At 41.6% G+C, this 26,236-nt stretch overlaps 1 protein-coding gene across 5 annotated transcripts in view; it reads left to right on the top strand.

Moving 5' to 3' along the window:
• The window catches only part of FILIP1 (filamin A interacting protein 1), a 101,959-nt gene that overhangs the window by 53,899 nt on the left and 21,824 nt on the right, over positions 1-26,236 (top strand). For all 5 annotated transcript variants that reach the window (XM_056487768.1, XM_056487766.1, XM_056487765.1 and 2 more), the window contains 2 exons: positions 5,646-5,819; positions 7,901-8,079. In XM_056487768.1, coding sequence (XP_056343743.1) covers positions 5,646-5,819; positions 7,901-8,079 — 353 coding nt within the window. The remainder of the gene's footprint in view (positions 1-5,645; positions 5,820-7,900; positions 8,080-26,236) is intronic.

The raw sequence follows: 26,236 nt of genomic DNA, 5'->3' as shown, positions 1-26,236 counted from the left end.
GAAAGTTTTTCAGATACAGGTGTTTGAGTACCCCTGCTTGAAGGTGCTTTCTTTCATTAAGGTCAACTAACCAAGCTGGTGATATCCACTTTCTGAGGCCTCTGATGGAACTTTTCAGAAATAAGGCTATTCCTGCCCTAATGGCAACACATCATGTCCTGGATGGTGCAGAAAGCAGTGTGAGAACATTCTCCTGATCTCCCTCTGGATGCCTTGAGTGTGATGTTCATTAACTCTAGGTGAAATATTTGTAAAGCCTACTGGCATTTAGGAAATCAGTGGCTGGTAAGACCCCAACATTACATGGATAACCTGTGACCTTATCTAGTTTCGGATGCTGAACAGAGCAGCTGTTGTGCTATAAATAACCTGAACTGTGTGCAATGCAAGGAACAACAACACAAGCAGAAGTACAGGCTCCTGTCTGTGGTTTCTTAGTTATTTTTTGTCATTTATGACTGGCAAGAAAAATACAACTTCATAAACATTAAGGATCTGCTACTTAGTGCACTTCCTTGTGTAAGCATAATAAAGTGTCTTCATAACCAGAAGAGAAATAATCAAAAGCTGGAAATATTAGATTGCCAAAATATTACATAATTGCATTTCTTGTCCTGCTCCTGAGTTTTCAAAACTTCTTTCATCTAACTAAAAGGATTGTTGTCATGTTACTGGAATACTGAGATTTCTCTAAAGTAGGTGTAAAGTAGTTAGATGCCTCCAAACATGGAGCTATGAGGGTAATAGTTACCAGTAACTGATTTTGAGAGAGACAAACTACGATTCTGAAAAAAAAAAAAACAGGAGAGAAGTTTAGGACATATACTGGCAAATGATCTTGAGTTGGGTTTCACTCCTAGGTGACAGTGATTACTTCGACTCCATTCATTGAATACAACTGAATTTTTTCCCGATTTACTAGATGCCTTATATGAAACGAGTTTGATCAGTTCAGTCCCATTTCCCAGGTGACAAATGGCCTGTGGCAAAAATGCCCCGTTTAGTGGGTGCTGAGTTTTGTCAGCAGGCTGAAGGGAGAGGCCAAAGACTGTGGGAATGGGGAGAGGGGGCTGTAGTAAATTGGCAGGGCAGGGCATGAGGAAGGAGCGCGTCTGAGCGCCCGGCTTGTCTAACAGTCCTTCCATTGACCAGGAATCTGGTTGCTAGGCTGCCAGACCCGTTTTACAAGCAGCAGAGTCATGCTATTGTTTCCTAAATGGTTTCAATTTTATGCAGGAACCTCTTTACATCCTTTCTATATCTTTTAAATATTTTACTAGGCACGTAGTAAAGTGAGGTTTGGAACACAGCCCCCTTCTCCGCTCAAGCCGGTGAGCAAAAGAAAGTCCTTCTACTTTATTCTGCCAGAACTGAGTGTTGCAGGGCAGCCCTGTGAGGAGTGGGCTCATGTCAGCCTTCCATCTGGGCAAGTAGTGTGCACTCCTGAAAGAAGGGGAGCACTGTCTCAGATTTCCCAGGTAGTAACACAGACCCACATCTTTGGTAAGTGCACTCATGAGTGGGGAATAGAGGGGAGGGAAAGGAGAGCAGGCAGAACTTTGTGTGAAGCAGTGCTCCACAGCACCTCAGGCTCTCCATGGGTGTGCTCAAGAACTGGGGTCATCAACCTTCAGATTTTGGCACCTCCAGTAAGCATAAAACAAGCATAATTCAAGTTTGCAGTTCCTCTATCAGCAGAAGCATCTGAAGGAGTTAAATTAGTACATCTTTATGTCTTTGTTCCTTTGCTTTGAGAATCAGGTGCTTGGGACACTTCATGAATGGAAAAGTCACTTTATTTTCAAGAACTCACAATCTTAACAGTACAGATAGAAAGGTAGCTCGGAGTTTTCTGTAGGACAATTAAAGTAATGAAAAACCAATAAAAGTAAATTTTTAAAATTCCGTATTTTAACTTAAAAGAGCTTCTCTGACTAATTGCAGTCTTCTGGAGTTTTGCAAATAAGTTTTATTGTGTTACAAGCTGTTGCAATATGTGGTCTTCTCAAGCCGGGATGCTCTTTCTCCTCACAGCACCAACAAAACAAAACAAAAACAGGACTTGAGAGATGATTTTCCTGTGCCAAACATCATGTTCCTTCTACCAAAACAGCCAAAAACTGTTCTCTGGGATTTATATGCAAGTTTACTTGCAATTTGAAATATCTTCCTTGTGTTACACCAAGCAGCCTTGTGCTTTGGGGCAAGGGAGGCACCAGCAGCAGATGTCCAGTGGAAACAGCTTGCCAACAAAATTCTCTTTTGCTAGGACCCCCCACTCTGAGCCTTTCATGCCTCTTCATAGGTGTGAATTTTGAAGTAGCCCCAGCATTCCTCTGCAAGATTATTCTGACTTGGTTTCTGAAAATGGCCTGTTTCCTGCAGATCACTATACATTGGAACAAAACATCTCTATCTGACCTCTCTTCTAGTAGTTTCAGGGGGAAATTGGCCATTTGGAAAAACATGAAATCACAAGATACACAGGCATGTTTCAGCTCCTTCCCTCTATATTATCCTGAGGGGGATATAGTCTCTATCCTGAGAGACTAACTGGAATTCACAAACCCCGAGGCTGATGGAAGGTTAGGACGTTGCCTGGATGTCTCTCTGACCTAGGTTAGCTGCCCTTCAGAATCTCCCTATGATGGAGCTTGTTTCTGACCAAATAAAAGCAAACTTGTCTCCAGTTTATTATTAGATTTAGGTTCCCTTTTTGGTCCAATGCTTCCTAGCAACCTGTGTGTCTGTTTGGCATTTGTTGTTCACAAACTGTTATCACAACTGAAACAAAGTACTTGGGGAATTAACCAATACCCTGGAAAAGATAAGGATAGGAGAAATGGCTGAGCCCAGGAAAGGCAAAAGGCAGCTTGGCACACTAACACCATCCAAATCCAGAGGAACTGCAGAGTGCAGGGCACCCAAAAAGGGGGACAGGAGAGGACAGCAGGCTGTGCCCGTGGGGATGGTGCCAGCCAGCCTGATTCTGGGCTAGGTACCCTCCCCATGGGCTACAGCAAGGGGGGCTCAGTGCTGACTGTCCTACCCTGTTCCCTCGGAGCTACCTGTGTCACTGCTTCCCTTTAAAGATGAAGCAATGAATGGGGTTTTTTCTTCAAAGTTCTGACCTGAGCTTGGGCACCTATTTTCCTCCTTGGGGTGTCAGTTCCTCCATTCAGCATCATCCACTCCCTTGGCTTGGCTCCCTCTGGCTTTTGGAGACCCAAACCTCCAGAGGCCTTTCTCAGTCAGCAGGGACATTCTTACCTTTTTCAGGGGCTCTTATTCCTACTCCCTTGTGCTTAAGTGGTTCCATTTGAATTGTGATGACAGACTAATGAGGCCTGAAGGAAAGTCAGGCAGTGCACAACTGGACAGGGGCTGGGGCACTTGCTGGGCAGAGCAGCTGCCTCCACCAGCTATTTCTGTATCAAATAACCATTGCAGGCACTGAGTCCAGCTTTTTGCTCTGCCTATTCTCTGTGTTAAATCCCCAATCCCGAGCTGTCTGCCCTGCCCAGCCCTGCCAGTGTTTAATTATGCCATCCCAACAGGGGTCCAACAGCTACAATGTGAGAGAAGGAACTCATCCTCCTCCCCTCCCAAATGGCTTAGGGTCTGAGGTCTGCCTGTCCCTGAAGCTCTGTGTCTCAGAATCAAAACAAAAAGATGTTTCAGCATGATTGGCTGTGTCCCTCGGTGCAGAGGATCCTCATCCCCATCCCTCTGTGCTCTGCTCCCTGTGCACAGTGCTCTCCCTGAGCCTGCCTGTGGCACAGGGCCCCTGTGGGGAGGGATACACACAGTGGGATACCAAATCCCTTCACAGGGACAGGATGAAGGCATGGCCTCGAAACTGCCTCTTCCTAAAAGGGCTTAAGACAACACATCATAAAATCTGGAATTTGGAAATCCCTCCATACTCCCATGCTATCCTACTGGAGCTTTTAAAGGCTTTTTCTTCAATATAGAAGCATTGGCCTCATGGTGATGGAGACACTAAGACATCTGTTATTTCTATGGGGATAGAGGAAAGTAATACATTCACAAACTTGTCTAGAACTTGCCTAAAATAACATTTTTCCTGTACTGAGAGTGACACACTCTCAGGATGTGATGCAGTAAGGTGTACATGCCTTTCTTTGGGACTAGCTCACATAATTCACTTAGTTGTAACAACCATGAGTGATGAACCTTTCCCACTCTCATTTTGAAATAACATTAATACCATTCCAATTAGCATTTGTCTCTTGCAGACAAATGCAAAAATTTTACTTAAGGTTACAAAATTTTATACAGTGTAATTGGGCTAGTTCTTAATTAGATGGCATGATCTTTACCTGAGTGCATTACTTACTTTCATGTTAGACTGTTTTAAATTTAAAAAAAAAAAAGGGTCTTTGCCATTTTCCAAAATTATTTTCTTGCCCATTTTAAAATCAGGTGGTTTTGTTAAGCTGTGGTGCCTCTATGGTTCTGGGTAGAGATTTAAGATTTGCTACAAGGATAAATTGAATGCTGATATGAATGGCATGGAAAAGCATAAATATTGGCTCAGTTCATAAATCTTTAAGCAGTCATTGCTTACATAGGGGCAGAATTTGTAAAGGACTTTTCCCTAAAATGTCTGAACCTTTCATTAGTACTTAATTTACTTCCCAAGCTCACATGGGTTATCAGAAAGGCAGGCAAAAGAAAAATGCACATTCTGCTCCCCCACCCATTTGAACTTGTGGGAAAGATGTTCTCTAGGAAAATCCTGGAGCTCCCCTTTGCCCACCAAAACCCTGTAGGTTTTACAGTCCCTTCCTGGACTATGGCCTCATAAAGATGCCTTGAAAGACAAGCAGGTGCCCTGCCCCCATTTTACAGATGGCTTAACAGGTGTTGGCAAGTATGATTAGAAACAGAGCCCTGGCTTAAGTGTTTGTCCTTTCTCATGGCCAGGTGGCCTTGCAGGGCTGTCTCCTCATGCCCAGATGTTTGCTCATGCTGACTGAAACCTGGGCTTCCACCTGGGGCAGGCAGCTCCAGGCTGCCCTTGGCCACAGGTGCACTCCTGCTCCCAGCCCCAGCAGCACAGCCATCCTCCACTGCTGGGAGGATTTGCTCAGATTTTCCATGTCTCCTGAGCTGGGGTATGCAGCATGACTAGGGTTTTGTTTAAAGAAAAACACCTAGAAAAATTTATTTTAAAAGTTACTTAAAAAGAGTATTTAGGTGCAAATTCAGTTAGGGAGTGACTAGGAAGTAGCTGTCTGAGAAATATTAGTTCAGCTCACTTATGCTGCTTTTTGCTACTCACTTCCTTATCCCTTCAAGGAACAGCATGGGCAACAACTAAGATCCAGTATATGAAGAATAATGATGTTCCCTGGCTATAGCTGCAACTCAGATAATTCATAGCATTCAAATGTAAAGTCATGCAGGAACAGAATCCCTTAAAGTACAATATTTGTATTGGACAGATCACGTTTAATCTGATATCTCCCAAAATTTTTGTATTTGCATTGACAGCCTATCATTTTTCGAATTTATTTTATTTTTGTGTATGCAGTCTGTACGTATGAAATGCCCCTATTTTCCCCATGCTCCCTGTTGGTTAATAGGTTGACTCATGGTAATGATTTGCATTATTACAGGCAAGGGAGGACGTGATCCACATGCTGAAGACAGAGAAAACCAAACCTGAAGTTTTAGAAGCTCATTATGGGTCTGCAACTCCAGAGAATGTGCTTCGAGTGCTACACAGGGATGCCATCCTTGCCCAAGAAAAATCCATAGGGGAAGATGTCTATGAGAAACCAATTTCAGAGGTAACCACTTCTTGATTGACAACATTGTGTCTGTACAGGGGAAAGCCTAACCAGAAGTGAGACTCCATGCATTTTGGATGCATGCAAAGCATGCAAGAAGATAACACAGCATTTGTACACTGAAAACAAAATCTTGTTCACTGATATGCAGAATAATTTGTAAGTGAAGTCACTGGATTTGAACACATCATAAAGAGGTTGTATGCTTCCTAAGGCTGGTGCTGTTAAGCAGGACCAAAATCTTTGGGTGTTAAATTTCTAGTTTTTAAATTCCTTTCAATGATAGGCTTCAACCTCTACTAGCACTCATAACTACTCTTTGATTTTTTTGGCATACTGACTAGAACACTGTCATGAGGGTAGTTAAGAAAAGAAGACCTTTGGAGATTGACTTTGACCATGTTTATGGGTTCATAAATCTGTATTCATTTTACATCACTTTAATTCTAGGACTGCAAAGTCAGCTCAGCTCCTAAAGGAGACTTATAGGACTCTGCACTTTAAAATTTAAGCAATAAATTAATGTCAAGTAGACATGAGAATTAGAGTAGACCTGAGAGTGTCTGAGGCTGGTGTGAATGCCAAAACATACAGCCATTGCTCCTGTTCACAGTTTCATAACAGTCCAGGTCATGGGGAAGGAGCATGCAACAATATGTATATGTACATGCATATATATGTACAATATCACACACTGTAGTGCCTGTCATATCTTCATAATTCATCCACTTAGAACATTTAATTTGTTCACCATGAATTGTGTCTACCATGGGATATCTTTGTTCTGTGAATTCTCATTGAAGCTTTTCCTGGAATTTTTGGGATGATAGTAAATAAGGAAATCAAACCTTAGTATGTGGGAGCATACATAGAATACTCTCAAACAAGATTAAAAGAGCCTAACAAGGTTTTTTTCCAAAGAAGCTGATAATTTGACAGGGATCTCAGTGTAAAACTTTCATCATGTGCAGATTCACAAGGCTTATGTTGAAATAAAATAGAAGAATTAAGTGCAAAAGATCTACTCTGAAAAGCTGAACCCAACCTGGCTCTTTTATAAAATGCAATGGCTTTTTCACTTTGACTGCTATGGTCAGCTCCTGGAGAGCAAATTTCAAAAGAGCATTCCTGCTCTCTTATTTCCCTCAGTTTGCTGAGATACCCTGTGAAACAACAGCAGCCCAGGGCAGCTGGGGCTGAGGAGCATGAGACTCTCACAGGGTAAGGGTTGAGGGTGGGCAGAGCAGGCAACCAGGCAAGTACCAAGGCTGAGGGCTGCTTCAGCAGGGAGGAGGCTGGAGTTGGTCATCTGCACCCATGAAACAGCAAAAAGAACAACATTAATACCTATGGTGGATTTGGAGTGCTCTGGCAACTTTTTAGACACATCTCCCTGATTCTAGTGTTTGAATTTATTTGAATGTGTTTATTTGTTTGAATAATAATTGGCACATTAAATTAATAGAAAAATGCACAAGACAAAAAGGACAAAGGGTTGTGGATAAATAAAGAGAACTTCTGTCAAAAAACTGGCTGAGGGGAAACTTCTAAGGCTAATAATTAATTGTATTGGTAATGTAAAATTTAATCTGGACAGAATCTCAATAATTTGGATATTTTATGTCAGCAGACTTACCGGTGTGTTAAAGATGTGTAACTCAAATTTCAGCCTTCAGATTACACTTTATGCTCCACATGCAAGGGTCTAGTCCCCATACAGGTGTGTGAATTCAGGCTCTTAGGCTCTGAGTTCTGAGCTACAGCTTTTTCCCTGTGAAATGAAGAAAGTGTGCAACAGCACCTCAGGGGAAGTACAGCACTGCAACAATATTATTTGTTACCCTAAAGCTAAGTGAAGTTGTGTCCTTTGTGTATCTGAAAGCTGTGCAGATGTTTATTGCTAATATGCCATCCAAATAAATCATTACTTTCACGGGGCAGTTATTTCTAGTCCCTGCTTTATGCAAAACCCAAGACACAAAATTACGGGACTCGCATTTACCAAACACAACACTGTTGGTTAATAAATCAGATGAAGTAAGCAAGTGTAAAACAGTCTGTTCTGCTTTCCTGCAATCCAGCTGGACAGGCTTGAAGAGAAGCAGAAGGAGACGTACCGGCGCATGCTGGAGCAGCTCCTGCTGGCAGAGAAGTGCCACCGCCGCACCGTTTACGAGCTGGAAAACGAGAAACACAAACACACGGATTACATGAACAAGAGCGACGACTTCACCAACCTCTTGGAACAGGAGCGGGAGAGGTGAGGAAAGGACCACCCCAGTGTCCCCTCAGAGTGACATGGCCTGGTATTTTCTGCCTTTAAATGACGCTAAAGTTCCGTGTAAAACATCTGTAGGTGTCAGCCCACTCGTGTCATTTGTGAGCGCATTCTGTGCAAGTCTGGAGCTGGAGGAACACCACTGAATGTTCCTGCAGTGTGAGCTTGAGTTGAGAAACAAATTTGTTTTGAATTCGTCATGCCGGTTTTGGGTTCACCTCCAGGTAGCTTTTGATCAGATGTTATTTATGTTGGCTAAGTTTGGGATGGCTTGCTTAGCTAAGCACTAAGTTTTGTGAAGGACAGAATGCTGTTGCCACAGCAGGAGGGCAGGGTAAGGAAAATCACAATGCACATTAGGATACTGGCACACAAGTGGTGGGACTCTGCCATGCCCTTTGCATTTAGGCTTGCAAAGTCACAAACCATTTGCATTCTTTTTCATATTTGCCTTATGCAAGTTACCTGTTCCCCTGGAAGAAAATGTTATCGTGCATTACAAAGTGTGCCCAGCCTGTGGTGGCCTATCTGCAGTGTTTGTCTCACAGTCTCATACACCCCACATTTCTTTTTTTGAGTGCTCATCCTGCTTGTTGGACAAGTAATTTGTTCTCTGTGTCTCTGAGAAAAGAAAGATCACCTATCTTAGCTGAAGACTGAGCACTCAGTAACAGATTCAGTTTTTCAATGTGAATTTTTTGTGCTAATACCAAACTGCTTGAAATCAATCCATGAATCCATGTTGTGTTTCTTTTTTTTTTTTTTTTTTTTTAAGAAAGGCTCTAAGAAAAATACTTAAGGCAAGTTCAAAGAAGAAATGCTTTTGAGGAAACCACAGGCTTGTGGCAGACATTTGCAAAAAGCCAGGAGTGAAACTGTTTGTGTATTTCCTGACCTCAGTTCAGTGCCAGCTTTGAGTAGGTGGCACATGAGCTACAGTGACCATATTTCCTGGTTTAATAGGTTTTGGGTTTCTTCTGTCTTTACTTTCCTGGGGTGGTTGGCAAACTTTAAAGAACAAAAATGCTTCTGCATCTTAGCAAATTGATTCTTATGGTAGAAAATGAAAAATGTAAAAATAAATATGTTTTAAGGAATAAAAGATGTTGTATTTCCAAATAAGGAGCAACTTTCCATCTGATTCTCATAGAAGACATTTTGTCTCTATGCTGAATATCCATGTATGTGTGGACATGCAGCAACTAAAATGCTACAAAAGTGATATTAAAATACCATTTATATTTGTCTTTTCATTTTAATACTCACATTAATTTGACAATTATTGCCTTCTTATTATTTCGTTTCAATTTGGGAAGGCCACTAAATAGTCTACTGTTATGACCTGGGTTGAATTTACTTCATTTAATGAAGTGATTAAAGAGCTTTTTGTCTTACCACTGCTAAGATATCATGTCCCATACCTGTGGACATTATCTCTTACACTTCCTGCTCTCTCAGACTTCAAGATTTCTACATTCTACAATTCTTGGAAAAACAGCAATAAGAAAAGGAAAATTTGAATTTGAATTTTTCTTGAAAGGCAGATCTTTAAGAGCAACTAAATCCACTGGTTTAATCACCAGTGCCTCTGTACTGGTGGATGCAAAGGAATAATTGCAGTGCTGAAGCCCTTTTGATTTGCGTAACACCAGAAATCTGATGTTTGCTATCTAATCCACTTTGTTTGTTTACAACACTAATTTGTTTCAAGATAGTAGTGACCAAGCAGAGATAACATGACATGTAGCTAAACATAGAAAACCAAGATGCATGTACCTCCCTCTTCAGGTTCCTCCTCTCAGACCACTTACAGAGCAGATTAGCAAAATCAGGATGGGTTGGAAACCACTCATTAAGAAAAATATCTTAAATTATCTCAATTTCTTACCTTTGTTTTCTGAGTGCACATGAAACTGAGGTTGCACCCATTTGGTCTCTGTAGCTATTAAAAACTAGATGTAGTATTGTTTGAGCCTATATTCACAAAGAAAGAGAGAGTGACAGGATGACTTCTTAGGAAAGCCCAAAAGTGGCAATAGATTTTGTGAAAAAGAAAGAGTTTGAAGTGGAAAAATTAAACTGAAACAGATGAAAGCATACAAGAAACTCACACTCAATCTGCATATTGGGACGGAGAACTGACCTGCCCAAAGGCATTTTTTAAGGTCCTGCATAGGCATTCTTGTTTTATAAGTACCACTATACATATAATCCATTTTACTGTGGTACTTTGAGGGTTATTTTATTAAGAGCTGAGCAGACTTGTAGTCTCCATGCAAACGAAAAGGGACACAGAGTTGAACTTTGCCCGCCAGCCCCTCTGCTGCACTGGCAGCTATAACGTTAATGAGACAGGGTGAGGCAGAGGAAGAGCAGTGCTGCAGGATGGCCATCTCACAGCATCTGCTGCAATGAGAGAAGTTATCATTTCTATACTGTAATTCCAGTAATTTCTTTCCTCACAGTATTTTATCAAACTTTCCTAACCACTGCTGTCTATGTCAGCTTTCACCAGCCACATCTGCTTTTGCTGTCTTGTGAAAGTTTGAACAAAGCAAAAAGGGAATTCTTTAAGAAATAAATACGCCTCAGTTCTAATGTATGTCTAACACTCCCTTAATGTATTTACTTTGGAATATTTTTTTACATGTGCTTTCAAACATTATCTCCAATCCATCTACAACAACATGGTATGAAAGCAAACAGTTCCTATGAGTCACTAATTATTAGGTCAGCCTCATACAGGAAGGAAATAACAGGAAAACACGATTTCTCAAAAATAATGATGCATGAAAAGTATAAAAAAGACAAAATTGTGCAGTGGGATATTCAAAATGTAGACAGTTGGGGGCATGAGGGTAAATGGAGAAGGCTGAAGGAAGGGCCTTGCTGTAGGTGTTGGCTCTGCAAGACCAATTGCACCTGAAATGAAGAAAGATTGTGGAAAAGTTTGGCATGTTACAGGAAAAGAGTAGTGATGACCATTTGCCAGGTGGAGATGAAAGGAATCTGGTATTTTTAGTGGAAGGTGCTTCTACAGATATGGTGGCTGACGTGTTTTGCAAATTTCCCTACAGCATGCTATAATAGAATCTAATGATCTTTGAAAGTTATGGACAGTATTTTCTATTTTTCTATGCAATCAAATTTCCCTTTTCAACAATTGCCCATCTCAGCTGCTGTTCCTCTAACATCAAGGTGTCCTTGGATATCTCCAATTCTGGGGAATGCAGGAGCAGACATCTTCCTGGAGCCTCCTCAGGAGGAATATGGAGAAGAGCTGAAGGCCCCCAGGTCCCCTCAAGGACTTGGGTGATAGATGCTGGTGTAAGGAGCCTCTGGTCTGAGAGGTGGAGAATGAAGGGTCTGCTCTGAGCTGCATTAATGCTGTGGCTTCAGGGAGCACTTGGAGAGCAGCAGACCAGGCATCAGCAGCCTCAGGGATAAAATTAGTCTTCCCAGCACAGACACCCTCATGAACTTCAGCTGTGCTTTGGGGAGGGAGCTGGTGGCGTGACTTTGGTCTGAGCTGGGCACAGCTAAACCACCTATTGGTATTTCATGACCCCAAAAAATTCTTGTGTAAAGCAGGCTTAACATGAAACAGTAGTTGGCTGCTCCCTGTGCTGCCCAGTCCCAGCCCTCTTGCCTTCCCTTTTAGGGAACTGGGAACAGGGTTGGGGGGAAATCTTTAGTTTATCAAATATAAACTTTTTCATTTCATCAGCAGGGCTCTTTTTTCTGGTGAAAAAGGGTAGAGATCTTTCAGCATTTCTTCGACATTTTGATTGACCTAGGAGATGAGGTTTAAAATGCTGACATTTTTAGAGGTGCTAATCTCTGAAAAATAGTTCTTGTGCCCTTCTTTTAATCCTGTTGGTTGACAGCACATTTTGCTGCTATTAAAAGCGCTGGAAAGCTCCCATTGATTTTAATGGTTCAGAAAGAGGCTTGAGGTGAGGACCACTGAGCCAGTTCTGCCATCCAGGAAGGACAGAAGAAAATGCCTGAAAGCCTGCAAAAATGGGAGGAGGAGGGAATTTCTTTTATATGGGCTGCTGAACAGAGGGTGTGATGTGGCAGAAAGGCTTTGTTGGAGCTCTGTTATGGGGGATCTGTGTGACTGCTTTGTGGGTAATTTGATAATCCAGCATGAACCCTGAGACTGCAGAGACTCTGCAACCCCACCACACAGTGATTAAGAAATATACACCCACTATCCCAGTGCTGTCTGTGCTAAAGGATAGATATGTTTTATTGTAAGACTTCCCTGAAGTGATGAGGATTTAATACTGGTTCTTGCTTTCCTCAGTGATTCAAATTATTCTTTACAACCACTGCAAATGTTCTCGGTGCACTGAAGCATTTCATGTTTCCCTCAAAGGCAAGGCTGAGGATTCAGTCTGTACTTCCTAAGCATTGCCCTGCTAAATCTGGTTTTAGTTAAACCTTCTTTTTGAAGTACATGGCCATAATTAGATCTGCCTAGAGGAGACAGCAAGACTGTGACCCCAGCTCTTTCCTCCACAAAGTTCCCTTTCAGTCTTCACGTAAAATTGTCTCCTCTTTGCCTCCCCCATTGCAGCACCCCCAGCAAGGAATGCACTGGCAAGTCCCTCGGAGGTCTGTGATAATACATTCCTCTCCACTTCAGTCATGCTGGCACCGAGATGCTCTTGGCTGCTCTGCTGGTGATGTAATTCTGGGCCCACATCACCTGCAAAGGAAACTGATCTGTGAGCAATAAAGCACACAGCCCTCTTGAAACAAAAATGGGAGTGTTGATGTTAACAAGTTTTCAACCTCCCTTTTCCCCCCTTTTTGCATTTCTGCTTTTATCACCAAAGCTTCCCTTCTCCCTTTTCCCACGAGACGGCAGCACCAAGCCTTTCACTGGGGAGTGCTTGCCTTTTTGTTTGCCTGTATTTCATGGATCCAAGCAAGTGTGAAGGCTGGAGTGTGATATAGATTGGAGATTTTGTGTCTGCTGCCTTTCCAGTTTGTGCTTTCCCTCGGTTTTTATGAAGCCTGTAAAATAAAGGAGCTGGCAAGAAGACAGCAGGGCAGAGTATCCATCAGTCAATTACTTGTTTAGACAACAATCAGGCCAAAAATATGAAGTGTTCAGGACTAATAAATTTCTGTGTTTTACCACTGTAATTCTCAAATAACCCAAATTCTGTGATAAGAATAGGCCCATATGGAAATTTTGGGGTGAGGTGTAAGATCCAAACATATAACACAGATTTTGGCCTCCTGTAACTGTAATCTGTTGGGTGATTCCTCTAAAGTTCTGGAGATTAAGTTACTTTTCAGAAATATTTTTGTTATCTTCTTCTTTTTTTTTTTTTTTTTTTCCCCCAATATTTTTTAGCCATATTTGTACTCTGGCTTTTTTTCTCATATGGTGATTGTTTCTGTGTCCTGGTTTCCAAATTGTGACCAAAAAAACCAAAAAGCCATCCCAATGAGACTTCACCATTGCTTCACCAGTTACTCATCTTACTGCACATTACTGGCCTTACTAGAGCATTGAGTCACTCTGACCACTTTCCAGTAAGTGCATCTCTAAACTTTTAATATTATAATGTAGAAGACAAGGGCAGCCATGCATTTTTGTTCTTTTCAGGCTGACATGCTATGGGTATGGTTTGGAAAAGTTGGTTATTTTCTATCAATATATATATTCAATAATATATTCACAGGGTCACAGATCAGAAATTCTGGGGTAGTCTGTTAAAAGAAATGCATTTAAAAAGCTGTCAATGGCAAATACAATTTCTGCACAGTTAAGTAAATCTGAAGGTCACCCATTTTGCAGGTCCTGTTTTACAGCCCTAGCTGACTGCAAGGCAGCAACAACTCAAAGTTTATGTTTTAACTAATGAATCTGGTCCCAACTTCCAACTAAATGGTTCCAAAGGTAATTTGAAAACAGGAGAGCAAACAGTTACATTTGACTGTGGAGGAACAATATGAAAGTATTGCAAGTCCTACACAATGTGAGCTGGGACTGATCCAAATCCATCTCTTTACAATTGGATAGTCCTCAAAACTGTCCAGTCTTTCAGTCACTTCTGGGATTATATAAAATGGCATCATGTGTTGTTTTACTACTTTTCCAAAATTTTTTCTAAGTAGGCATCAGCTTCACAGCCCTTAAGAGAGAATTATTATACAAAACTATATGTACTTCATTATTCCTAGCAAGTTTGCTTGGTCAAATCATCAATTCAAATGCTCCCAGGGCCAGACAGGGGGCAAATATTACTTCATTCAAAATCTACTCACGAATTCAAACCCTGTCCAGGGTGCAATAGGTAACAATTTTAGCATTTTAGAGACCTTTGGCATGTTTCAGAGTTGTTATACTACTGAAATAAATATCAGTTCACAGTTCTACCAAGGCCATCTTTTTAAGCTGTCATTTTTTTAGGCAAAGAAAACAAGAATTGAATCGGGGTCATGTAGGAAAATTGCTTCCTCATTCAGAAAGATTAGAAACAGGTTTCAGTTGAAATGCCAGGTTTCAGTGAATTTCTAAAAAAATTAAATAGATACTTATACTATAACTTACTTATATACTTATATATATACTTATATATATACTTATATATATACTTATATATATACTTACTATACTTATTTACAAGTATAAATATATGATAATAGGCACTCAAGCTTGAACATGCTGGATATTTGCTTTATGTCTAAATGGAAGTTTACCTGTGCAGATAAGCAGTCTAATTAGCAATGTACACAACCTACTGCCCTACTAATATCCAAGACCTGTTCTATATGCTCTGATAACTTCCATAAGTTGTATGAAGAACCTCAAGACTCCCCTGACTAGGGAGTTTATTCTGAATCAGTGAGCCTATATGGAAGCTTTCCTGACCCTAAACAGATGTGATGCTTTTTCCATTTTTTTTCCCCAAAAGGATGCTAAGTTGTGCATCTCTTCTCATTCCTGCAGTATCTCCTGCAGCAATGGAAATTAGAAATGATGGGCTTTACATTTGCATCTTTTCAGTTTTCATTTCTTTTTAAGGCTAGTATGTGAAGAAATCTTAAGGCAGAAATCAAAAAATCCAGAGGGTGCAAATATCCAGACAAAGCATTCTTGTGAGATTTGCCATGGCCTGTGCAAATGTGAGGGTGGAGAAATGCAAAATACATAATTCAGCACATATTTGTGACGTACCTGAGTAGCTGCCTGATTACAATATTGTGTTGCCACAGTTAGTACTTCAACTAACTTTTTAAAAATTCATTAAGACACATAATTTTGGGTGTAAGACTATTATTAATGTCAAGAAAGAAAATCTGGTGACCTAATTCACAGGACCAGCCAGTCAAAAAAACATATCAAATTACCCTGTGATTATGCCACTCACCTGGACCACAATAAGATTTTTAATCCTTCTGGCAACTTGTTGGGACCTGAATCCACCTCTCAGAGCAGGCTCGCCTGGTCACAGCACTGGTTCCTTGGGGTGTCTGTTTCCATACTTCCTGGGAAAAATTGTTCTATTTTTTACAAGTCACATAATTTTGAGTTCTTTTCACCAAAGAGATTAAAATCCTCTTGTAGGTCAGTATGTGAGTACTCAAATTTCTCAAACAGAGGAATTCACTGGTCCAGGCACATCACTTGATTTCTGAAAAAGGGAGGATTTTTCACTTGTTGGTTTGGTGAATTAGGCCAAGATACAGTCATTTCTATCCCCTGCCTTTCTTCAAATGACAAAAATGGAAATGAAATTACTGATCTGAAACAAACAAATGTTCCACTGAAATCCACATGAAACACTTTTTCACTTGAATGAGAGAAAAAAATTAAGCTTTTTAAAAATATATTTTCGAAATTTTTGGTTTAGCTCTGAAACTGAAAAATCAATTACACAGTTTTGTTATGCAGTTGCTTATGTTAGGGAATGATTATTAGTAATGCAGCTGAATATGTAATGCACTAATGAGGAAAGATAAAGAAAAGAGCAGAAAATGAGGCTAGATTATAGCAGAATGACAGCAATGCTTTTCTGATGATAGCAATTATGTCATAGTTGAAAAAGTATCTCTTGGTGACAAGTGCATATATCATAGACTGAAAGATCCTGTACAATTCCATTGAAAAAGTTTCTTTTCAGAGGAACTAGAAAGGTTCATTTAAATGTCAGGCTTTTCCTAGATGACTTAACTTTTTTAAAAATGATGCACAGCTTTCAATATTTTTTCATTTTAAGATTACTGCCTGGGATACAACCGTGGTTTCCAGGAACAGCAGGGGCAGAGAAGGGTCCATCCCAGTGAAAGGAGGACAGCTCATGTGCTGTGGGCACAGCTCATCCTGCAGCAGGAGAGTCTGTCCTGGTTTCACTGCCTCCTGTCCTCAGCTGGCAGAACAAGTGCTGTCAGTCCAACCTGCTCTCAGTGGCAAGCACCATCACCTCGTGCCTGCCATTAGCACACCCAGGCTTTCTACATCCATCTTCCTCAGGTCTTAGGAAATAATTAATCCTGATGCTGGGTTTTATGAGCACAAAGATGGCATTGTTGCAACTCCTTTGAAGTCAGCAGAGCTCTTCGTGATGAATGGGATTAACAGAATCAGAGTAGGAATTCTGAAATGTGTGTATGCTTGTACCTGTAGAAGTCTATACATGCATATATAAATGTATGTCATACAGCAGTTTCTTGGGTGGAATTATAGCTCCTGCATGGAAGTCTGCTCTCCAGAAAATTAACTTGTCAGCAATACATATTTCCTGTAAAATAATACTTTATATAACTTATATATGCATTTTGGTTCACCATAGTAATCATAATAACAATAGTAATAATAATAACAACAACAATAATAATAAAAAACCATAACAGTAATAATAAAAACAATAACAATAATAAAAGCAGTAAAAATAGCAATAGTTTTAATGGCTATAATTTTTGACATAATGTCCACAGCAGCCTTTGTGTTTTGAATTATTTTTGGTCAGTGTTGCCTATTGATTCTATCTGTAGAAAGCTGTAGGCTTTTGCCTCCTTGTGCATGAGGCATCATTTGCACTTATGTCACTAGAAGATTTAAAAAAATAATAGTGATTTGTAAGTGAGGATGCTCAGTGAAGTCAACAGCTAAGGACTGAATACCTGATTGAGAAGAACAGGGCCAGATTGCACAAATCCTGCAGTTATTCAGAGGGAAATACAGACATGGAAGAAAAAAATCTGAAGACAAAAGCAAGCACAGCACCTTCTAATTCCCACTTACTGTATGAAACTGGTCCAGTTTCTCTTTGCTTGCTTTCCATCTTGAAACTTGAGTTTTCCCTGTCCTTTGTTTTTTTGCTATTTATATACTCAGGCTACAGTCAGGATATGATCTTGGAAAGGGGTAGTGCAAACTAGAATTATTTCAGACTGAGGAGAGAAATAAAACCACAAATGCTGTTTTTGTGGGAAGGGATGAAGAGGGGTTGGTGCAAGTAAATGTTTTTTTGAATGGAAACACTGACAGCTCCTGTTCTTGTGCAATGGCTGTGGTCAGCCCATCCTCAGAACAAAGCCCTGGCTTTGAAAGACATGTATTTCATAAGGCCCAAACAGCCTCAGGTGAAGAATGATGTTCAGTTCAGGCAAGATGATAGAACTACCAAGGATGTGCAACAGCAAATCTGGGCCACCAAAATACAGATCTGTCAAAAATCAGATGCCTGTGAACATTCATATTTATAGGGGTACTGGTTGGGTATTTTTGGTTTGGGTTGGTTTTCTTCAGTTTTTGTTTGTTTTCTTTATCTTTTCCTTTTCAAATTCTCCATTGGTTCCATTCCAGATGTTTATGGGAGTCTTTTTTGGACTCTGCTCTGAGCAACTAGAAGTAAAAGGTTAAAATAGCAGTTTCAGACCCTGGGTGAGTCTAGGCCCTGTGTGCTGGCTGGGGAGGGGAGCTGTGGGGCAGACTCTTCTCTAATTGCCTCTCAATAGACACAAATTTAATGCAATCAGCAAACCTTAGAATTGCATGAGCTGTAGTAAATAGCTATGTGGTAATCAAAAAGCTTTGTTTAGGTGTAGGGGGGTTTATCTGGTGGTTTTTCACAGTTGTGATGGATTTGTTGTTGTTGTGGGGTATTTTTTGTTTTGCTTTTGGGAGTTTTTTTGGGTTGTTTTTTTTTGGGTTTGGTTTTGTTTTGGTTTGGTTTGGGTTTTTTTGAGGGGAGAGGTGCCCATTTATGCTGCACCTCCAGAATACAGGCAAAAAGCACTAGCACAGGTGGGGCTGTGGCATGGATGTGGTGGGCAAGCATGTTCTCCTTTGTGTTCAGGGCAAGGGCTGAGGGTCCTGGCATGAAAAATAATGGAAATACCTTCACAGCCTTTCAGACTGAGAGTTGGGACATGGCATATTAGGACATGGTGTGACAGCCAGGATTAGTCAATGCTGATGTTGTTAAAATCTATCAGTCCCTCTCTAGGTCATAAAAGCAGCTGCTGGCTGCTCTTTTACAGCATTTGAAAATGTTTCTGAGGGTTCATTATTTGCTAAATTATTGATAATATGACACTCACTGGACATAATTTAAAAATCAAGAAGGATTCTTCATGAGATTATTTCTTTTTCTCTACTTTTATAGCTGTGTTACTGTATTACTGTTATGTCATTGTGACCAAGGTATGAGTATGATACGAACAAGTGCACACAAAGGCTGTATTTTTAAAAAAGTCTGATGACCTGCATTGACAGAGATGAGTTTTTATATTGACTCCACTTCAATAGTTACTTGCTCTCAAGCTGCATTGCTGTTGTACAGCTGTGTGAGCTTCTCCATGCTTGACTAGTCCAGTGTGTGCAATTATATTAATGATGCCATTTCCTACGTCCAGATTTTAAACTTTGTCACTCTTTTTTTTTTTTTTTGGTACACTTTCCAGTGTTTGTGCCCCTCTCATGGTGACTCCAGACACACCATCACTTGTATGGTTTGATGCTAAAATGAAGCAGAAATTCTTTGGATTCTGTTTTCTCTCATTTTTCCTGCCCACTAGTTTTATTCACTCTGTCTAATACTATGTTCCAGTGGTGTATCAAATGGGGAGCAGTGAGGCAGACAAGCTTTAGTTTTAGGTGTAGGACTCAGGTGCCTTTCAATCCCAATCAGTCAGTGGGTTACCTTGCTTGAAGGAAAGGTCAGTGAGAAGAAACACAAATCCAGGAAAAGTCAGCAGGAGTGAGAAGGGTGGGGCAAGAACTGAACTGATGGACCTGGATCATAAAGAATGAGGAATAGCAAAGAGGTATAGGCCAATGGAAGAAAAGCTACAGAAAGGAGAAAATCAGTCAGGATTGACTTCACATCCTAGACCCAGCTGGAGCAAAGAGGCCAAGACGCCCCCAAAAGACTAATTCTCTCTGGGTAAACTGAGAATAGGCATGGTTCTCCCTGCCTTTAAAGCCTTGAGCTCACTCTTCTATCTAGTATTTCCCCATGAACAACTAGCACCTCAAAAGAGAGTAATTTAGAAAAGCAAGGGGGAGCCCAGAGCAGGTGGACAGCATTAGTGAGGGGCTCTTATAGAGCTCAGGCAGGTGAGGCAGCCAGCACTAACAATGGTGGGTGCACAGCAAGTGGCATCCTGCCAAGTGCCCTTGTCTAAGCTCCTGGACACCTTTGCCATGGCTCCCAAGACACTCAGGGCCACAAAAGGCTTCTGTGAAACTCCTGGTGCTTATTCCAAAAATATGACCAAATGAAACAATAACCATGACATAGACAGGTTCTGCCTCAGCAGAACCTCACTTTTACTTAAAATAATCCAACAATATTTGAGACGTTAAAAAAGGATACATACAAATGCTAAGAAAGCAGAAAACCAAAAGGAAGGGGTTAGAGTGCAATAGGAAAAAAAAAAAAAAAGCCAGAAATGCTTTTGTTAAACCTTTGAATCATGTTTCCACAAAAGGCAGCAGATCCCAGTGTAGGGTGATTCTCATGCTGTAATAAAGAGAAAAATAATTTAAAACCTAGGCAGCATGACTTATTCTGAAAGATCTGAGGAGCAATAAAAAAGCCTGTGTGCAAACGTGTGTGTGCACACAGTTTCTTTAACAGCTGCATGGAACAACCTGTTTTAAATAAGAACAAAGGTGAACAAAGCCAGTTGTCAGGGCACCTCACCAAATGAAGTTTTTTAATGTGGATGACGTGTGCCATATAAAGTGTATTGCCTGAGATACAACAGCACAGAGTCCAACTTGAAGTATTTTTCTCAGGCTTTTCCTACAAAGTCATGTTTCAAGAATTTACTGCATTTATCTTCATTATTTATTTCTCTCTCTTTCCACAAGGCCCAATGGATCACGCTGTTCACTTTATTTTCAGCAGCAAATTAAAATCAGCCTCTTCCCTCTCTAAATATCCAAAATTTTCTTGTTCTATTTCTATGCCACTGAATAAATTTGTATCTGTTGCATTCAGAGCAGACATCTGTAAGCAGAGAGTGGAGGTCAGGTCTGACTTACCAAATGAGTTTGACTTAACCAAGAGAAGGGAAGAAAAGAAAAACAAAATAATGATGGAAGATTTTTCACTGCTTTGAAGCTTTTATGAACAAAAAAAATAAAAATGTCTGGCAAGCACACAGTGTACCTTTTCATATATGTAAGTAAACACAAATTTAGGAAAAGCTTTGCTTTGCGCAAACAGAAATATTTGAGCTTTTTGTAACATGTTTGAGAACTTGGAGAGATTTGCAAGCTCTCCGCCCTAACTATAAATGTTACATGTGTTTCTGCACTGAAGGTAAGAGGCAACCAAGAGCAGGGCAGTCTGCTGGGAAGGTTACAAAGCTCTGTTTACAGAGAATTTTATAATCAGGCAATAATTTGTTACAAGTCTCTAAGATCCACAAGAGGAATCTATTGCTGTGCATAGTTAGGAATTTTTTTAAGAGAGCAGCTTATCAAAGAAATGTGTAGTCTATTAGCACATCATTAAATTTTTAAACCAATTCCATCTTTTGCTTCCCAGTTACTCTCCTCTGTAGCAGGCAATTGTGACAGATGTAAAGTATCATTTCTGACTTTCAGAAATGAGTTGAAATTTGGGAATTCCTATCTATTCCCTCTGCTGCTTTCATTTCTTGTTGTTTTTCTTATCTGGTCTCACAATGTTGCAAGGGCTGCCTTATTCAGGAATGTGTTTCTTGAACTTCAGCCCAATGAAAGCATGAACAAAAAAACTCATGAGCAAGTTACATTTTCTCAGCCTTTGAAGTGACTTAAAGTTGAAGGTACTCTTGAGAAATAGCAACATATGGAGTACCTTTATATTTTTATATAGACACATCATGTGATTTCTAAGCAGTAAAAGAAAAGCTGTAAATATTAGAGGCCTGTTTGACTTTAGCTGTGACATTCTACCTGATATCCTCTACAGGATGTGTGTGATGGGTACCCAGGGTAGTTGAAATGGTGATAGGAATACACTCTAATTGTGAAGTCTCATGGTGGTACAGACTTATCTCAACTAGTGCAGGTGTGTAGGCTCACCACTACCACACTGCACTTTCTCTAACATCCTCTTGACATCCCTGAACTTCCTGCTCAGAGCTGGGACCCTGGAAACACAGATGAGGGATGATGTGTCACTTGCAGCTCCAGCCTGGCCCAAGCGTGGCAACAAAGACAAAAGAACAGCCAGAGCAGATAGAAAAGGCACCTGGGAGTTGATCTGGGAGAAGGGGGGGTTAGAAATGGAGAGCAGAGGTGAGGAGAAGCTGCAGGAGGACCCAGCAGTGGGTGCAGCAGGACTGGGACGAGCTGTGCAGTGAGCTCAGAGCCCAGAGCCAGCTGGGCTGGGTGTGTGACCAGATATCCTCCTGCCGAGCCAGCAGCGCCGGTGGAACAGAGCCTTGCTCCTGGCTGCTGATCACAGCCAAACCCATCTGTCAGCAGATAGTTTTGAAACTTGCTTGCAAAGTGCTCCATGCCTTTCTAGTATCACACTGCCTCCAGGCTGACACCCTGCTATGGCTATAAATTATTTTGTTAACTTAGAGTGCAGACTTTTATGCAGGCCATACAAAGGATCTAAACTCTTCTGATTATGTTTTAAAGTGCCCATATAATGCCACATCCTTAAATTCCAATGGTCAATATCTTAGTGTTTGCCATTGTGCATGCAATTTCCTCTTTTTAAAGAATATTTAGCTCTACCAAACAATTGCTTGGATTGCAAAGAACACAGTAAGTAGAGAAAGCAGAACATTGGTCGATTGTCCTGCATGTCATCATTTGTAACTGCACAATCAAACACATTTTGTACAGAAACTTTTCCTCTGACACTGGAAAAATAGAAACATAGCAAGATGCATCAGCTTTGCACACAGGAAGCAACAATCTCTCTGGAGGACCTCAGCTTCATCTTTTGGAAAGTATTTAGTAAATGAGGTAAAGGAATATGAAATGGGGGAGAATGATTAAGATTAATATAGATTTCCCTGGAAAATGTGACTCTACTGTTGCGTTGGTGTGACGAGTTTCCTACGTGGTGCTAGTTAAGTCATGTGAAGATAATTTGCATGGATTGTGAATGTTTTTCACTCTAAGAATGGTTCTCATTTCGGAGAGCATATTGGATCTGGGCTCAGACATGCAGGAGTCTGGAGCATCCATTCCTGGGCACAGGAAAAATCACAGGGATTGTGATCTGCATGCACCACCCACCCTGCTGCACTCTGAAACCTACAGAGCAGGTGTCCCAAGCAAAACCTTGGTCCTTTTGTACTTCCACCTCCCACCCAGAACTTAATAATTCTGTCTTCAGCAGAGTCTAAAGAGGGTGAAGTAAATAATGTCTTGAGTAAAAAGCATAAAATCAGTTTCTAAGCACCTGCTCTGTCCAGACCTGAATGAAGATCCTAAGGAAAAAATAATGAAAGAACATGAAATAAGACAGTTTCTCAAAAATGTACACTCACATCTGTCCAGTTTTTGTGGATAATAATATTTGAAATTATATGCTTTCAGTGTTCTTGGCTACTGAAAGCTTCCTAAGAAAAGTGGAAGGTGAACAGGAAGGGGAAGAGGAAAGCAAAGGCAAAAAAGAAAGGGAAAGGGAAAGGGAAAGGGAAAGGGAAAGGGAAAGGGAAAGGGAAAGGGAAAGGGAAAGGGAGTTCCTATTTCCCCTCACAAAGTCTGGAAAAGCGACTGGGAGCAATCGAGGGAATCATTAGGGAAATAGAAGGAATCCCCAAATTCTTTCATGCTGTTTTGAGAACAAAAGGGCTGCTTCTTTAAAGCAGGGAGCTAGCAGAATGGTGCTTTTCAGACCCGACTTGGTTAGGCTTCCTACTATGCATGGATTTTCAAAAACAAACACGCCCGTATCCTAAATCCCCAGGGGATTTTCTTCATGTATTCATGCCTTTATCAGCCGATCTTAAGATCAGCCAGCGCGTACCAACAGCAGCACTGGCACTTCAAACACCGGGAAGACAAGAGGAAAGCAACAGGAACTTTAGTTGAGCCCGCGGAATGAACAGGCAGCTGGGACTGGGAAGCAGCGCTCCGTGCATCCCATTCCTGCTAAGCAAAAGCAACTCCCAGCGGTTCTCCGCGATCAGATTATTGTTTCTTAATCGTTCACCTATGAACTGCAGCTGTAAAGAGCCCGGAGGGGCCGTCAGTAACAAACCCCAGCGCAGAGGGCAGCGGCGAGCGGCGGCTCCGCCGGACGCCCGCAGGGCCAGCCCCGCTCCCGGTGCCGGTCCCAGTCCTTCTCCCGGTGCTGGTCCCGGTGCCGGTCCTGGTCCTTCTCCCGGTGCTGGTCCCGGTGCCGGTCCCGGTCCCGTCCCGGCTCCTCCCCCGCCCGCCCGGGCGCAGCCTCACCTGGCAGCGGGGCCAGCGCGCTTCCCCCCGGCCCCGGCACCGCCCTCCTTGGCTGCTGCTCTGCTTGCTTAAGAAAAATAAAAGAAAGTTTAAAAGCGTCTAGTTATAAGGTAAGAGAATTCTTTTTTTTTTTCTTTTTTAAAATTGTATTTCTAATTGGAGCGCCGCTAATTGCCGCGTACATGCGCACTCGGCCGGTTCGCGGGCGGGCCGGAGCGCAGCGGGATGCGCGGCGGGATGCTCGGGGGGATGCTCGGGGGGATGCTCGGGGGGATGCCCGGCGGGATGCTCGGCGGGATGCTCGGGGGGATGCTCGGGGGGATGCTCGGGGGGATGCTCGGGGGGATGCTCGGAGCAGCGCGGCGCTGAGGGCCGGCCCGGCCCCGGGACGGTGTGGCACTGGGCTGCAGCCTTGGAAGGTGCGCCCGGTGCGGCTGAGCTGTGCGGCATTCCCTCCCGAGCGGCGCACCGAGTCAGGGAAGGATAACCGCAGCCCGGAGACAGGTTTGGCAGTGCTCATCTCGCAGCTGAACGCTGCTTCGCCCTCAGGTACTGTGTGCCTGCTTTCTGTGCATCCCCTTTGCCCTCCTCTAACCTCCGGATTTAACGTGGGTTTAACTGTTTTGTATTCTGAAAGGATGTCGGTCGGGTTTTGTTCTTGGAGATCTTTGGTGTTTTTCTTACGTGAACAGTGTGCTGGAAAGGTGGGGGGACACTGAATCTTACTCCAAAATACTATCTTTAGTCACAGTTCAGTTGGAGTAAGACATTTTCAACACAAATGAACTACTTCAGCAAACTGGATTTTAAGTTTTACAAACGTTAGAAACAGAAGATAAACTCTTACAGATCACAAGCAATGTGTCCTCCTAAGGAAGAAAACATTTCTTTCAGTATATTTTGGAAACTATTATGTAGTTTAGAAGTAGCAAGAATATTAATTTGCTTGTTATATATTTTGATACAGTCACTTTCCAAAAGTTAATTCAGCAATGAAGAACATGTATGTTTTTACACTTTGAGTTTGTATATTAGGTAGCCACAAAAGTTGTCTTTAGGTTTACTAGAACCAACGACTTTTTTTAAGAAGCTTGTATTTGTTTTCAGAGTTGACCCTGTGATAAACTGAACAAGAAGTCGGAAAGTTCTGTAGTAAGGTCATTCAAACATTTTTATCATTCCTTACCTTTAAAACATAATGGATAGAAAGGAGAAAGTAACACAGATGTTCTTTATTCTTTTTCTTGCCATGGGATCTGATCTCGTTTACATATTTCTTCCCCCAGTTGAGATGAATATATGGGAGGCAGTGAAGCTGAAAGTGTGACTTAATTGTCTGATTTAAGTCTTAGGCCCGATTGTTTTGTTTCCTAGAGAGCCTGACCATCTTTTGGCTCTCTTTGACTTTAGCTGAAGTGGTAAGTACTCAGAACTAGCAAAATTCAGCCTTTTGGGTATCTCAGCCTGGCCCCAAACGTGGAAGCACTGGGAAATAGTCCTGACATGTGGAGGATTTCCCAGTGGCTGTAGAAATAATCTTCAAAATCAGCTGTTGTACATTAAACAGAGGGAGAAAAAGGGAATTCCTTTATTGAATTAAACCACCTCTTGCTGGTTTTCATTGTCCTAGGATTAAAGACTCTCACATCACTTAATGGGCAGCAGCTTTCTGGCTACCACTAGGTAGTTGTCCAGTCTCTCTAAGTCTGCATGTACAGTAGCAAACTTTGGGTTTGAAGTGGGAAGATGAATTTGTGATGACATTTGTTTTCCCAGTGGAAATTCCCTTGGGATTGGTGTGTGAGTGGCACAGAAATGCTGTTGGCACCTCAGGAGGAAGCAGCCTTCATCAGCCCTCAGTCACCTGATCCTTAGATGACCAAGTCCTCATTAATGCATTTGCCTTAACCCCCCCTTACTGGCCATCCATGAAATGGGATAGAAGTCATTACACCCCATAGCAACAGACTTTTTGGAATGTAAATGGAAAAATAAGGTACTACAGGAGTGGTAAATCTCATGGCTTTGTGCTAGAGCACCAATGAGAAACTCTGTGTATGAACTCAATTAATAAGGTGCTCTAGAGACCTTATCTACTTGCCTCCTTTCCATCCTCTTTCTTTTAACTGCTCTTCCTCCTGCTGCCAGTTTTGATAGCAGGAGAAACAGCTCTCCACTTCTCCAGACTGCCCTTTGCATTAGTCCCTCCTGTGAATGCTTAATTAAACACTGGGAGACACCTTGGGA

The sequence above is a fragment of the Oenanthe melanoleuca genome, chromosome 3, assembly GCF_029582105.1.
Source record: "Oenanthe melanoleuca isolate GR-GAL-2019-014 chromosome 3, OMel1.0, whole genome shotgun sequence".
Lineage (NCBI taxonomy): Eukaryota > Metazoa > Chordata > Aves > Passeriformes > Muscicapidae > Oenanthe > Oenanthe melanoleuca.
This window is presented reverse-complemented; position numbering and strand designations above follow the sequence as displayed.